This window comes from Polistes dominula, unplaced genomic scaffold (assembly GCF_049000335.1).
Source record: "Polistes dominula isolate Pdom_NZ unplaced genomic scaffold, Pdom_raw_medaka contig_73, whole genome shotgun sequence".
NCBI lineage: Eukaryota > Metazoa > Arthropoda > Insecta > Hymenoptera > Vespidae > Polistes > Polistes dominula.
This window is the reverse complement of record NW_028300951.1, coordinates 1,558,791-1,571,922: the sequence shown is the minus strand read 5'-3', so window position 1 is coordinate 1,571,922 and position 13,132 is coordinate 1,558,791. Positions and strand designations below refer to the sequence as shown.

Here is a 13,132-nt window from a genome sequence, read left to right as displayed (position 1 = left end):
GCATACGTAAAACATTATCTTTCGATCGATAGTTATCTAAATAAATTTCTAGCCGATTATGATGATTATTTGTCACTGTCACAATCATCTTTACAAAAGATGTTTATGAAAGACTGTAAAAAGGATCAACATGTTTTATGATCTTTGAACATTATTCTTAATTCTGTTTAATTTTTTTTTTATTTATTATCTGTTCTTAAATAGAATTATTATAGATAAACAATTAATCGTATTGTCTTATTTGATATGCCGATTCGTTGAATTGTTAACAATACATGAAAGATTATTATATGCATCTTATAAAAGAGAGATATATTAAACATGAGTAACAGTTTTCAAAACATTTATTCATTGTAAATACATTATTTGTTTGTGCCTTATCACTTTTAGAAAAATTAAAATTAAAATTAAATCGAGTAGAAGGCGATCTCGACCATTACGGTTATTATCATCATCTCTTTAATGTACTTAACAATGCATCCATAATTATTCCTTTTGTTTATTTATTTATCATATTTTTTTTTTTAATCATTTTTTTATCTTATTTGGGATTGTAGCATGGCAGCAACGAAATATTTCATCTTAAAAAAAAAAAGTAAAGTAAAGTAAAGTAAAGTAAAGTAAAGTAAAATAAAATAAAATAAAATAAGATTCGCAATCGACGTTATTATTTCAATGATTTACAACGATGATGATGATGATGATGAAAATGATGATGATGATGATGATGATGAAATGATTAATTGCTAAATATTATTTGTATAATCGACGATATTATCGCTAAGTGATGAGTAGAAGAAAAATTAATTATAAAATACGAGCTTAGCAATCTTTACAAATTGGATTACAATGATAAGAAACCAAATTTGAGATTACACGGTATATTCAAAAAAAAAAAAAAAAAATATTGCATAAGAGCTTTAAGTGTTCAAATATTAACATTACACTAAAAACTTAAGATTCCATAATTGTCTTGGATATTTCATACATAATACATTTTTCATGATCATCCTTATCGCGAAAGTTATTGATGTGTATTTACTTAATATTAATAATAATAATAATAATAATAATAATAATAATAATAATAATAATAATAATAATAATAATAATAATAATAATAATAATAATAATAATAATAATAATTACTTTTATAATTCTACAAAATAAATTCGACAAACTGAAAATCCCTATTATTAACATTTATCATTGAACTTCAATAGAAGACTTTCTTCCTTTTTTACTTTTATAATTTTTTATTTATTTATTTATTTATTTATATATATATATATATATATATATTTTTTTTTTTCCTAAAACGTGTAGTTTTTTACGCAACACGCGATTATCAATGTTCATATGTTGGGAGAGTTAAAAAAAAAAAAAAAAAAAAAAGAAGATTTTGATATGATAAGTAAAGCTTTTCATTGAAATCCAGCATCAATTGTTTTTTTTTTCTTCAATTTTTTTTTGCAATTACTCGCAAAATACATAGGAAACAACACTTTGACGTTTTTTTTTTTTTTTTTTTTTTTTTTTTAAACGTTCTCAATCACAATTGAAATTTCTTCTTTAGTTATAATATTTTCCCTCCTTTTTTTTCTTTGTCCTCCTATACATATGCATAGATATTATTTATTTATCCTTCATTTTTCTTTACTATTCCATTTTTGTTACTTTTTGTTTGTTTGTTTTTTTTTTTATTTATCTTTTATTATTATTATTATTATTTTGTCTTATTATTCTTCTTTATTTCTTTTCAACTTTACACCCACTGCAATTTTAAGGCATACTTTCCAGTAACGTGATTACAATCATAAGGGGATGATGCATTATTTCATTTAACTTTCTCATACGAAACGTACATAATCTTGTTTTTTTTTTTTATAACATTATTCAAAAGTATCAGCATGTCATGCATCCTTTGTTTATTCATTTATTTCATGATTTTTCTTTAACGATCTGTAATCTCGTTCATTAATTGATTAATTGTTTGCTCCCGCTCTGAGAAGTTTCTAGAAAATTCATCTAACACGTTTTGCAAAATTTATTTATTATTATTATTATTATTATTATTTAATACATCCCTAAAACATGATATTTTCTAATGAACGAATCAAAACGTGTTGTTCTTACACATATGTATGTATGTGTGTGTGTCTGTCTGTGTGTGTGTGTGCATACTTTTGCACAATCAAACAAAAACCAAATTTCAATATTAACTAGTACTTTTTTCCACCTCTCTCTCTCTCTCTCTCTTTCTTTTAATTTTAATTCTTTAACATTTAATAAGTTTAATTTTATATGTGTGTATATATATATATATATCTATCTATATTATTATGTGACACATACACAAATATAAATATATTCTTTTATATGTGTATATCTATCTATATATATATATATATACGCTTACATATAAACGTATATAATAATTATACTTATATTTATGTACGTGAACATTTAAATATTCGATTATTTTCAAGAAACTTCTCGTAACACCACGCATGTATTGCTTTTCACGAATTTGACATATTTTCTGCACACCATTATTTTCTTTCAGTACCAATTCAAATTATATATATATATATATATATATACATATGTATATTGTTCTGCTTACATTTATGGTCCCTACAAAAAATACATTACATCTATAAGCAGTTTATATTATATCATGGTAATAACCATACATATACATACATATAATGTATATACATATATATATATATGCATGATTTTAACATACATATTATATACATATATATTTATATATATATATATATACATTATGTATATAACGTAATAACATTTTATTTATATATCAATTTTAATTACTATAATTAATCCTATCTAATACTTGATCGTTTTATTTATTTATTTATTTATTATTATTCTTCTTCTTCTTTATTTAATAGTAGTACGCGCTTGAGGGGTGGTAGTAGGGTGGTAGGGGGGTAGGGGAGGAATGTTACGTACATACTACAATCTTGTGTGATGACAAGAAAATTCAAGACTAAAAATCATACTTGATATAATAATGAAATATATAACAATATAATAGCGATAAGAGTAATCGTAATAGTAGTAGTAATAGTAGTAGTAGTAGTAGTAGTAGTAGTGTAGTAGTAGTAGTACTAATTTTAGCGAGTAGTATCGGTATTAATAATTATCGCAGTTATTCTGTCGATATTCAAGGTTTGTATATTGACGTTAACAGGAGATTCATTAAAAGACAATTATTCAATTAATATGATCAACATAATAATGCTTGATTCATCATGTGATAAGAGAGAACACAAAGTAACTTCATCTTCAAGGTAAATAACAAAGTGAATGATTATTAAAAAAAAAAAAAAAGACAAAAGAAAATCATTCAAAAACACAATTCTTCTAAAATTACTTAAGTAACATAAGAGTTTATTATATTTATTTATATATATATATATATATATATATATATATATATATATATATTAGTCATCGTGCAACTATGTTCGATGTTTCTTCAATCTGTCAGTAATTGAAGAAATGTAAGAAACATCGAATTAACACGATATAACCGAGCTTGTAAAAATTCTTGCAGCATTGCTCGGGTTTTGTTTATTTTTTTTTTTTTTTATATTTTGTTAAATCTCTCTTTTCATCACTTTTTTCTAACTATAATTTTATGTACAATTGCAAGTAATGTTGTAAACGGACAACAGTTGTTTTCATATCTTCTCCGTTTTAATTACATCTTCAACAAACTGATCTGAGTTTGATCTGTTCATTTAATTTAATTTCATTTAATTAATTTTATTTTTATAATGTAATTATATGTACTTAGTTGTTTTATTCTTTCTTTTTTGTTATTGTTGTTGTTGTTGTTATATCCTTTTATCTTTCATCTTCGTTTTTATTTATTTATTTATTTTTTTTTTTGTTCTTTTTCTATTCACAGCACTTTTTTGTTACGATCTACGAGCGTTCATCAAAGTCTACCGTTCGAAAGAGATTTTATATATCACAAAGTTATATTAGGTATATATATATATATATACATATATATGTACCCATAATTATGAAAGTGGTCAAAGTCATATATCTCTTGTTTCGAGATATTTAAAGATTTATACTTGAACACTATATCAATTTTATATAATATTGAAATTACAAACATTATCTAACAATTCATTTTTCATAATCTCAAAACTCATCGTTTTCAAATTACATTGAATTTATTTAATTTATAATAATGTAGTGTGTACTAACTGATAAACTCATTTTTTTATTAACTTTTACTTAAACCACTTTCATAATTATACGCACATATATATAAATATATATATGTGTATCGCAATAATGTAGTCATTGAAGAGATCATCGCTGTTCTCGAAAAAAAAAAAAACAAAAAAAACAAAGAAATTGATTCAAACGGTCGACTTTGAGGAATCTTTTGAATGAATTTTGTTTACTTTTTTATTTATATTTTTTTTTCCTCATTTTTGTTTTTTGTTTTTTCTTTTTTTTTTTCTTCTTCTTTTTTGTTTATTACATCAAACGTGAAAATTGCCTCTAAAATATAGTAGCGTGTAATACTACACTTTGAAAAATTGACAGTGACGGACCAAACAGCAAAAAGTGTGATGGATACCGTGAGTGAAATACAACGTGAAAAACGCGAAAGTAAGTATTTGTATAATTAAGTATGTATTAAGTTGCACAATGTTTACATTTGCGGCATCGCAGAGGGATTTGTTTGTTTGTTTGTTTTGTTCTGAATTTGTTGAGTACCATCAAGAAAGAGAGAGAGAGAGAGAGAGAGAGAGAGAGAGGCTAACACGTTTCTTTATTTATTAGTAGCACGTTAAAATCATTTTTCTTTTAATTATTTCTTCTTTATCAACATTGTGAGAAACGTATATATTTATATATATATATATATATTTATATATATATGTATGTACTTGAATATTTTTTTTTTTTAAATGAATCAAAATGATTGTGAAAATATTTCAAATATATCAAAAATGAAAATCAAATCTTCGAATACTTTCTTCGTAAGCTAAGGCAAAATTTTGTTCTTTTTTTCCTGGCTTCGATATTACACATAATATATTTATTATTTATTTATTTATTTATTTATTTTTTTATTTATAACTCGTTTCCCCATTGTTTGGTTATATTCAGAATAAAAATTAAAAGTGCCCTTACTCCCTATAGAATTTCATTCCTGAGTGAGTTTAATATAGTTTGTTTTTTTTTTTGTTCTTTCTTCATCTTCTTCTTCATTTTCTTCTTCTTCTTATTCTTTTTGTTTATCTTCATTATCATCATCATTATTATTATTATTATTATTATTATTATTTTTTTGTATCATTTTATACATCGAAATTGATTCGAGAGGCTTTCAGGTACAAAACTAGTAGCATTCCTCATGACGAGCAAGCTAATTGCATCGAAGCCAAAAAAAACAACTTAATTATATCAGAGACAATTGAAGGTCCCATAACGATTGATATTTGAAATTTCATCGAGAATTGAAATAATCGTCATTCGTAGAACTGATAATTAGATTCTCGTTGCTTGGAAGTAGTCATTGTTTATATTTATATTAAAATACTGTGTCGATAAAAATTCATGTGTCAGATAATAATGACAGAATGGACTTGATATAAAGTTAACAAAAATTCAACAAATCTATTCCATCATTTATCTAATATTGCAATTGTTCATTAATAAATGATGAAATAAATTTTGTCAATTTTTTTTATTCTTCTTCTTCTTCTCCACTTTTTACTCATCAGTAATCCATTCTTATGATTATTGATTATCGATACAAGTATCATTAAAAGAACAACAAAATAAGATCGTTTTTCCATGAAAGCCCATTTTTTCTTTTTTTCTTTTTTTTTCTTTTTTCCACAAAATGATATTTTGACTCTTTTTGATAGATTCATTTAAAAATACAATTTAATTAAAAAAAAACAAAAAAAAAAGCCGAACAAATGAATAATCGTCGGAGATCATCACGTGCCGCTCTTTTCAAAGCATGTTTTTGAATTATGATCGTGTGTGTGTGTGTATATAATATAATTATAATATATCTATGAATAAACAGGGGGGATAAGATAAACCTCTAACTATACACCATTCACAATTACTTTTTTTTTTTCCTATTGATTTTTTTAACTATATATATATATATGTATATGTATGTATGTGTGTGTGTGTGTGTGGATTTTTCTCTTCTATCATTTTTCTTTTTTTTGTTTTGTTTGTTTGTTTCTTCTTAACTATTTCTAAATTGACTACTTTTTTTGTGAGAAAGCCTAAATCTAGTTATAAAATAAATCTCAGCTCTTGATCTGCGAATAATATAATGTTTATATATATATATATATATATCATTAGTTTCGTTAACTTAATTAGTTTATATTTAACTTTAAGTTTGTCTAGTCTTGTATTTCTTAAGGCAGGATTTTTATATTTACAATTTTCGTCTTAGTATTGGCCTTCTTCTTCTTCCTTCTTCTTCTTTCTTCTTTCTTCTTCTTCTTCTTCCTTCTTCTTCTTCATCATTTTTAGTTTTGTTCTATTTCTTCCTTCTGTTTGTTTTTATATTTTAATATAGTCGCAATCAAGGACTTGTTTCTTGAAACACATGTAACCAAAGACCGATGATACTACTTCATCGTGTACATAAAAATCTTCTTAAGCCTTAATCTTGTGCTACCACCATTTTAAAATGTATCATTTACAGTAAAAATTGTATAGATTTAGCCATACAATAACGATCATTAGTTTTCAAGTACTTTAGTACTCTTTTTAAATGAGAGCCCTTTACATAACCTATCATTAAATCTCTATTTACATATCGCAATGCCATAAAAATGTACACTTACTGATATCATTTTGTTGTTGTTGTTGTTGTTATTGTTATTGTAATATCTAAACCCATTTTAATGAAATTTGTGACAAATTATTTACGGAAGATAAATCGCCATTTTGCATTCTTTCTGTTTTGCTTCAAATACAAGAGTTTGTTTTAATAACTAACTATATGTGCATTTATTATGTAAATTATATGAATATATAGAAAACTAATCCAATGTATGTATATATATATATGACATATTTCTATCGAGAGCACGTTAATGGAAAAAATATTGACTGTGTTAGTTAAGTTTCGTTCTATCCCGTTTATATATATAAGTATGTATATAATAATAATAATCATTTTCATCGAAACATATTATTTATGAGAGGAGCACCGCAAGTATACATTGACCAATAATAATTATACAGTGCTTACAGTCGTATTTAATACATAATATTGATTCTATGACTGTTTTCTTTTTTTTTTTTTTTAAGGTTAGTGCACATCTTTTTTTTGCTTTTTTGTTTTCTCATCAACAATGAAATAGATAATTATATATTATTTACAATGAATTATCTATAATAATTTGTCACAAATTTACATATCACCAATTCGATTGATTTATATATATATAATAATAATAATTCCTAATTCGAAATAAACATTAAACATTCTGATCGCGACTATCTGATTTACCCATTGTCACGGGCTTTATATTAACTTCATGCTCGTGCATTGCAAATGGTGGTGGTGGTGGTAATGGTGGTGGTATTATTACTGTTTGCCTCGTATCCGGTACATCAACGTCCATCATATTTTTCGTCATACGATTTGTCGTTTCAGTAGAGTCTTGATTAGAAGATTCTGTTTCCTCGAGATTCGTCGATTTTGTAGGCTCCGTAGGTGAAGAAATAGAAGATGGCGTCAATCCTTCCGAACTTGGTGAATTCACATCCCCGTCCCCTAAATTATGTTGATGAGGTTTTTCCTCAAATACTATAATAAGCAATTATGATATACATTTTATATACATGCTTGTATATATGTATTTGTGCCACAGCTTATGACAGTTATCAATTATACTGTTTGTTGTCATAATTATTGGCACAATTACATACAACTTTATTGTTAGAATTTGATATTATTAAAATACATTTGTTAAACTTACATTTATCAAGACTAATAATTGATCCTACAAATTCATTGACAGTAAAGGATGGAGCCTGTTCCTCCATTTGTCTTCTCCTCCTTACAAGCCACCAATCAACCAAAAACAATGCTAGTGCCAAGATTTTAATGCCAGCGCAAAGACCAACATACCTACATTGAAAATTTGATTAAGTTAACACACTTTCAATAAAAGATTAAAATATAATTGTGAAAGAATATATTCTTTTACCTATATCTAAATTGTTCGATATCGTATAAGAGACATCGGCCACCTTTTTCACCACAAGTACTCTTCCATAATAAACATGTTGAATCTATTAAATTACCAAAAAGAATAGGCGCTGGTATATAACCGAACAGTCTGAAGATTACGAATTGCATACCAAGTGCAAAAGATCTTTCTTCCTCTGATACAGATCTATATTGTAAATAAATAATTCAGATTAAGAATTCAGAATGATATTGAGGTTATAGGATAATGTATTATCTTACCTTAAAACTATCATCAACAAAGGCATTTGAGTTACAGCGACGATAAACGTCATGAAAAATAGAAGAATTAAAAATGGGAATATTGTTCTGCAGGGTGAAGTACATGGGCCAGCAGTTGCTACTGGTACTACGGTTACTTCAGCAAATTCTGGTGCTGCTGGTGGCAGCATAGTTAAATTACCATGTATACCTGAACAAAAAATACATTTCATTTTAATATAAATAAATCATAAAAATTTTCACTATGAATTAATATTATTTATTTGTATACATCAACAACTTACATGCACAATTCGTAAAGTTAGACTTCGAACTGAAGGCTGTACATCCAGCGTGACAAGGACTGAAGTACGTCAGGCCGTTATTTCCGCAGACCGGCTCAACGTCGGTCATTCGACATTCACAACCGAAGTTGCATGCGGCAGTGAGATTTACTTGAAAAGGTTCTGGACCTTTAGTGCTGCTGTTAAAGTACGGTATAGTGGTCCCGGCCATTTTAACGTTGTCACAACCCAAGAAAAATAGTAGACCATAACAAACTAAACATATTATGTTAGAGACAAGAACAAATTGAACTGCCCCCTTTGGTCTTAGTTCCAATCGTTTGAGTAAACATCCACCGAAGAAGATACCAATGCAAGCACCCGGTATAGCAATAGAACCGGTAAATATGCTCGCTTGACTTTTACCCAGGCTAAATTGCGTCTCAAGATATTTTGGTAGAAAAACGACAAAGCCCGAGACGATTACTAGTTCCATACAAGCACCCAAACAGGTCACCACGTATACTGGATTGCAAACGAGTCTCCACATGCTACGTGGAATATCTATGAAAAATAATGGATTCAAAATCCAATTGACAATATAACATCTCTTACAAACACATTATCTTTATAAAGAATCGTAATAATCATTTTACCTTTCACATCTTTACCATATCCAGTATCATCCAATTTCTCCTTCTTAGGTTCCTTGGATTGTTCTTTCTCCTTCTGAGAAGTAGGCTTGTTTTTTTCAATAATCCTTATTTTCTCCTTCTCGTGTTGCAGTGTTTTAGGAAAACTGAAGAATGGTATTGCAACCATTATCAGTAATAAACCACAGAGTAAGAATCCTCCCCACCACATACCGACCCATCGATGATCACCAGGATCTAAATATAATTTAACAAATTAATTTCATTCAAATAAACTAATAACAATTTAACCTACCGATACTAATAATTGTCCCAGAGAAAGAGTCCATGTGGAATGACAAGAGATATGCTCCAAGAAGAAACCCTAAGACTGGTCCAAATGCGGCCATACTGTACATACAACCTAAAAAAAAAAAAAAATGAAAACATGTAACCTAACCTATTTTTCTTCATTAATATTAGCTGATACAAATTGAATACTTACCGATGTATAAAGAAGCACTCTCAGGTCTCACATGATCATCTATATAAGTAGTACCAAGTGTAAATAGAGGAGAACCACCGCAACCCAACAATAATTGAGCAAGCAAAAAGAGCGTAACAGGACCAGCATTTGATGGAGATCCTTGTATACAATTATCTCCTCTCAAATTGTTATGCGGTGATGATAAACCTGATGACAATCGTCCTGTTCAAAATATTCAAATAAAAATTCATTTGAATAACCTATCAATTTAAAAATCCTGTTGTTGTTGTTGTTGTTGAGTACTACTTACCGAGTCCCATGTCTTGTTCACGTAAGGATATGCCACGACAAATATTATCCGAGCTGGAATTGTTCGAATTTGTCGTTAAATTAGGCTCGGCGGTAAAATGTGGTACCATAAAGATCATCGATCCCAATCCCATGATAACAGCACCTTTATTTTCAAATTTGTTATAATTATATTGATGATAATGGACATAACATCATAGTAGTATGGTCTCGTTATTGTTAAACCACTTACCAATTGCTATCCAAACAGGAATATGTCTGCGGCTACCGAGATAGCTCACAAATATGACGGTAATGACGTTGCCTATTTCGTATGAACTGGCTATGAGCCCCGAAAGGCTGGACGGGATTTCAAACCTTTTTTCAATAGTTGTAATCACAGAATTGATATAACCAGAACTAAGAGCTTGTTGCAGTGTTACGAGGAATGAAAGGAGGAACACGAACACCTGTATGTATAATTGAAAAAAGAAAAACAAAAGTATGTTTTAATTTCTTTGTTTTTGTTTTCTTCATGAAATGAATGTTTTTGAATAAAGTATATATTCAATTTTTAATGTCGTATATTTAGCTCGTCTAATTCGTCGGAACAAGTGAGTAATATAACAAGATTTTAATCTCCTAAGAGATAAAGTTGATGATGATGATGATGATGATGATGATTCATGACTACTTGAAACATCCACGTAGAGACGAATTAACGAGCAGCAACAGAAGTAACAGCAGCAGCAGTAGCAGCAGTTTGTTACTTAAAATAAGTCACGTTGAACTAATGGTGTTTACTTTCTGTTTATTATTATGATGATTACAAACCTTTATCCCGGCAAATTTTTGAATGAAGGCGGGCCTACAGCTGAGAATTCCACAGTCCTTTAAATCTGGATTGAACGGTGGAGTTTGGGCCCTTTCTTTTTCGGTCCTGTAAATAAAATAAATAAATAGAAACAGTTCAAACTATTGGGTTGGCAACTAAGTTATTGGTAATTTAAACCCTTACAGTGTTATGAACGCATATACGTGTTTGTTAATATTAATGTAAAATAATGTAATGTTTATATTAATTAATTAAATTATATTCAGAAAGAAAAACATTAATTATTAAATATATAATTTATTATTAATAAATTATTCCGTTCCTACAAAACATTTTAGTTAAAAGTATTCAGAAGTTTTAACCCTCGAAGGATTAAAAAGCCATCTATTGACAAAATCCGTAATCATTTACTTCCTAACCTAATATATAACACTTTAACATGTATATATTTATTATTTTTGTTACCTGTCCACCATGGAAGCACTGGGATTCCTGCTGTGACATTTGATAATGAAGTCTCTGAAAAAAAAATAAAATAAAATAAATAACAAAGGTTAGATCAAATCATAATCCGTGCAATAATATTAAAAGTTTATGTTTAAAAAATATATCAAAATATTGTATGTGGTATAGTATAGTATGATACATCAAATAGAAAATGTATATTATGCATAAAATATACACAAAAGTTTACATTTAAAAAATATAGCCAAATATCATATAGTGTCTAAAGTATAGCAAAATATCATATATGGTATAGTATGATACATCAAATACAAAATCTATATTATCCATAGAATACACACATACATACACATATACATATATATATATATATTCATAAAGTTCGTACGTCATATCATAAAAGCAATGACGTTAAAATTCTTAAAAAGATGGTGGGTGGGGATGTAAGGGGGTGGATAAATGATCACGTTTAACGATGATACGGATTCGTATCCAGAAAAAAAAAAAAATAAAAAGAAATAAAGAAGAAGAAAAGGAAAGACGTTGGAAGACGATTCTTTTGGAGGACAACGGAACTATACCATTAACCTGATTTCTAACTATAATACGATAGGTCTTTCACGATGATATGAAATAAGGGATGAAGTGGGGGGTGAGGATGAGGGTGAGATTGGTGAAAGTATTTTGAAACAATTAAACAACAAGAAGAAGAACAATCATCAAGAAAATATTCTTTGCAAATCCTATTCCACGCACGAATTATATACATGTATATATATACACACACATATACGAATAAAAAGATAGGATAGAATATGTGTCAGGGTCGTGGAATCGTTTTACTCGAGAGCAACAACAACATACAAACGTAATAATATTGCTGTTCGTAATAGCATTGCTTTGCTGGTTTATAATATTGCTCGTTATAGTTACTACTACTACTACTACTACTATTACTACTATTACACACTCATGTTTTATACAATTCATCCTTTCTTTCTTTAACTTTCTACGATCCGGAAAGTCTTAAACGTTTAAGTTGCGATTCCGTCTCGTGCTAAGCTTTCGTAACACTTTCGCAATCTTTTAGCAATCAGGGAAAGACTTCGATGAACAAATGCGTCATCGTTGGTAGTCACAGTCACAGTTTCTTTTATTTTTTTTTATTTTCTATCTTTAAGACTCCCCTCTATACCCCTGACTATCAATCACCCTTCAAAAACAGCAAGAGAAGAACTTTCTCATTTTTCTCATTTATGAGTGTTGTTGTTGTTTTGTTTTGATTTATTTTTTCCTGTTATTCTCACCCTTCTACCACCCCCATTCTTATAACATTAGAAATCAACCCCTATTCTGATAAAATTAGAAATCAACCCCATTCTTATAAAATTGCGGAAAAAAGAATATTTTCAACACATTAGGTCATTAAATATGAAATGTCTGATTTTGAGATGAAAATAATCCGATTTTTAGTTGCAAAATGACGTTCAAATGAAGTATTCTTTTCCTTTTTTTTGGAATCAGTTTCTCATTAATTTGCTGACTGTATTTTTTTTTTTTTACAATCTTTTTCCTTGTTCTTTTTGTTTATCCTTATAAGAACTTTAGAATTATGTGATGGTATATTTAATGTCA

At 27.8% G+C, this 13,132-nt stretch overlaps 1 protein-coding gene across 2 annotated transcripts in view; it reads right to left on the bottom strand.

The window, feature by feature from the left end:
* Positions 1 to 326: 326 nt before the first annotated feature.
* Positions 327 to 13,132, bottom strand: part of LOC107070067 (Organic anion transporting polypeptide 30B) — a 52,937-nt gene continuing 40,131 nt past the window's right edge. Inside the window, exons 4-15 of one of the 2 annotated variants that reach the window (XM_089171985.1) lie at positions 11,498 to 11,551; positions 11,032 to 11,137; positions 10,451 to 10,667; positions 10,220 to 10,363; positions 9,928 to 10,131; positions 9,739 to 9,846; positions 9,447 to 9,680; positions 8,812 to 9,354; positions 8,528 to 8,717; positions 8,265 to 8,453; positions 8,034 to 8,185; positions 327 to 7,828 (exon numbers count right to left, since the gene is read on the bottom strand). In XM_089171985.1, the coding sequence (XP_089028111.1) occupies positions 7,530 to 7,828; positions 8,034 to 8,185; positions 8,265 to 8,453; positions 8,528 to 8,717; positions 8,812 to 9,354; positions 9,447 to 9,680; positions 9,739 to 9,846; positions 9,928 to 10,131; positions 10,220 to 10,363; positions 10,451 to 10,667; positions 11,032 to 11,137; positions 11,498 to 11,551 (2,440 nt within the window). In that variant the 3' untranslated portion in view covers positions 327 to 7,529. Of the gene's footprint in view, positions 7,862 to 8,033; positions 8,186 to 8,264; positions 8,454 to 8,527; positions 8,718 to 8,811; positions 9,355 to 9,446; positions 9,681 to 9,738; positions 9,847 to 9,927; positions 10,132 to 10,219; positions 10,364 to 10,450; positions 10,668 to 11,031; positions 11,138 to 11,497; positions 11,552 to 13,132 lie in introns of both variants that reach the window. The other variant, XM_015327914.2, reaches the window with a different exon arrangement.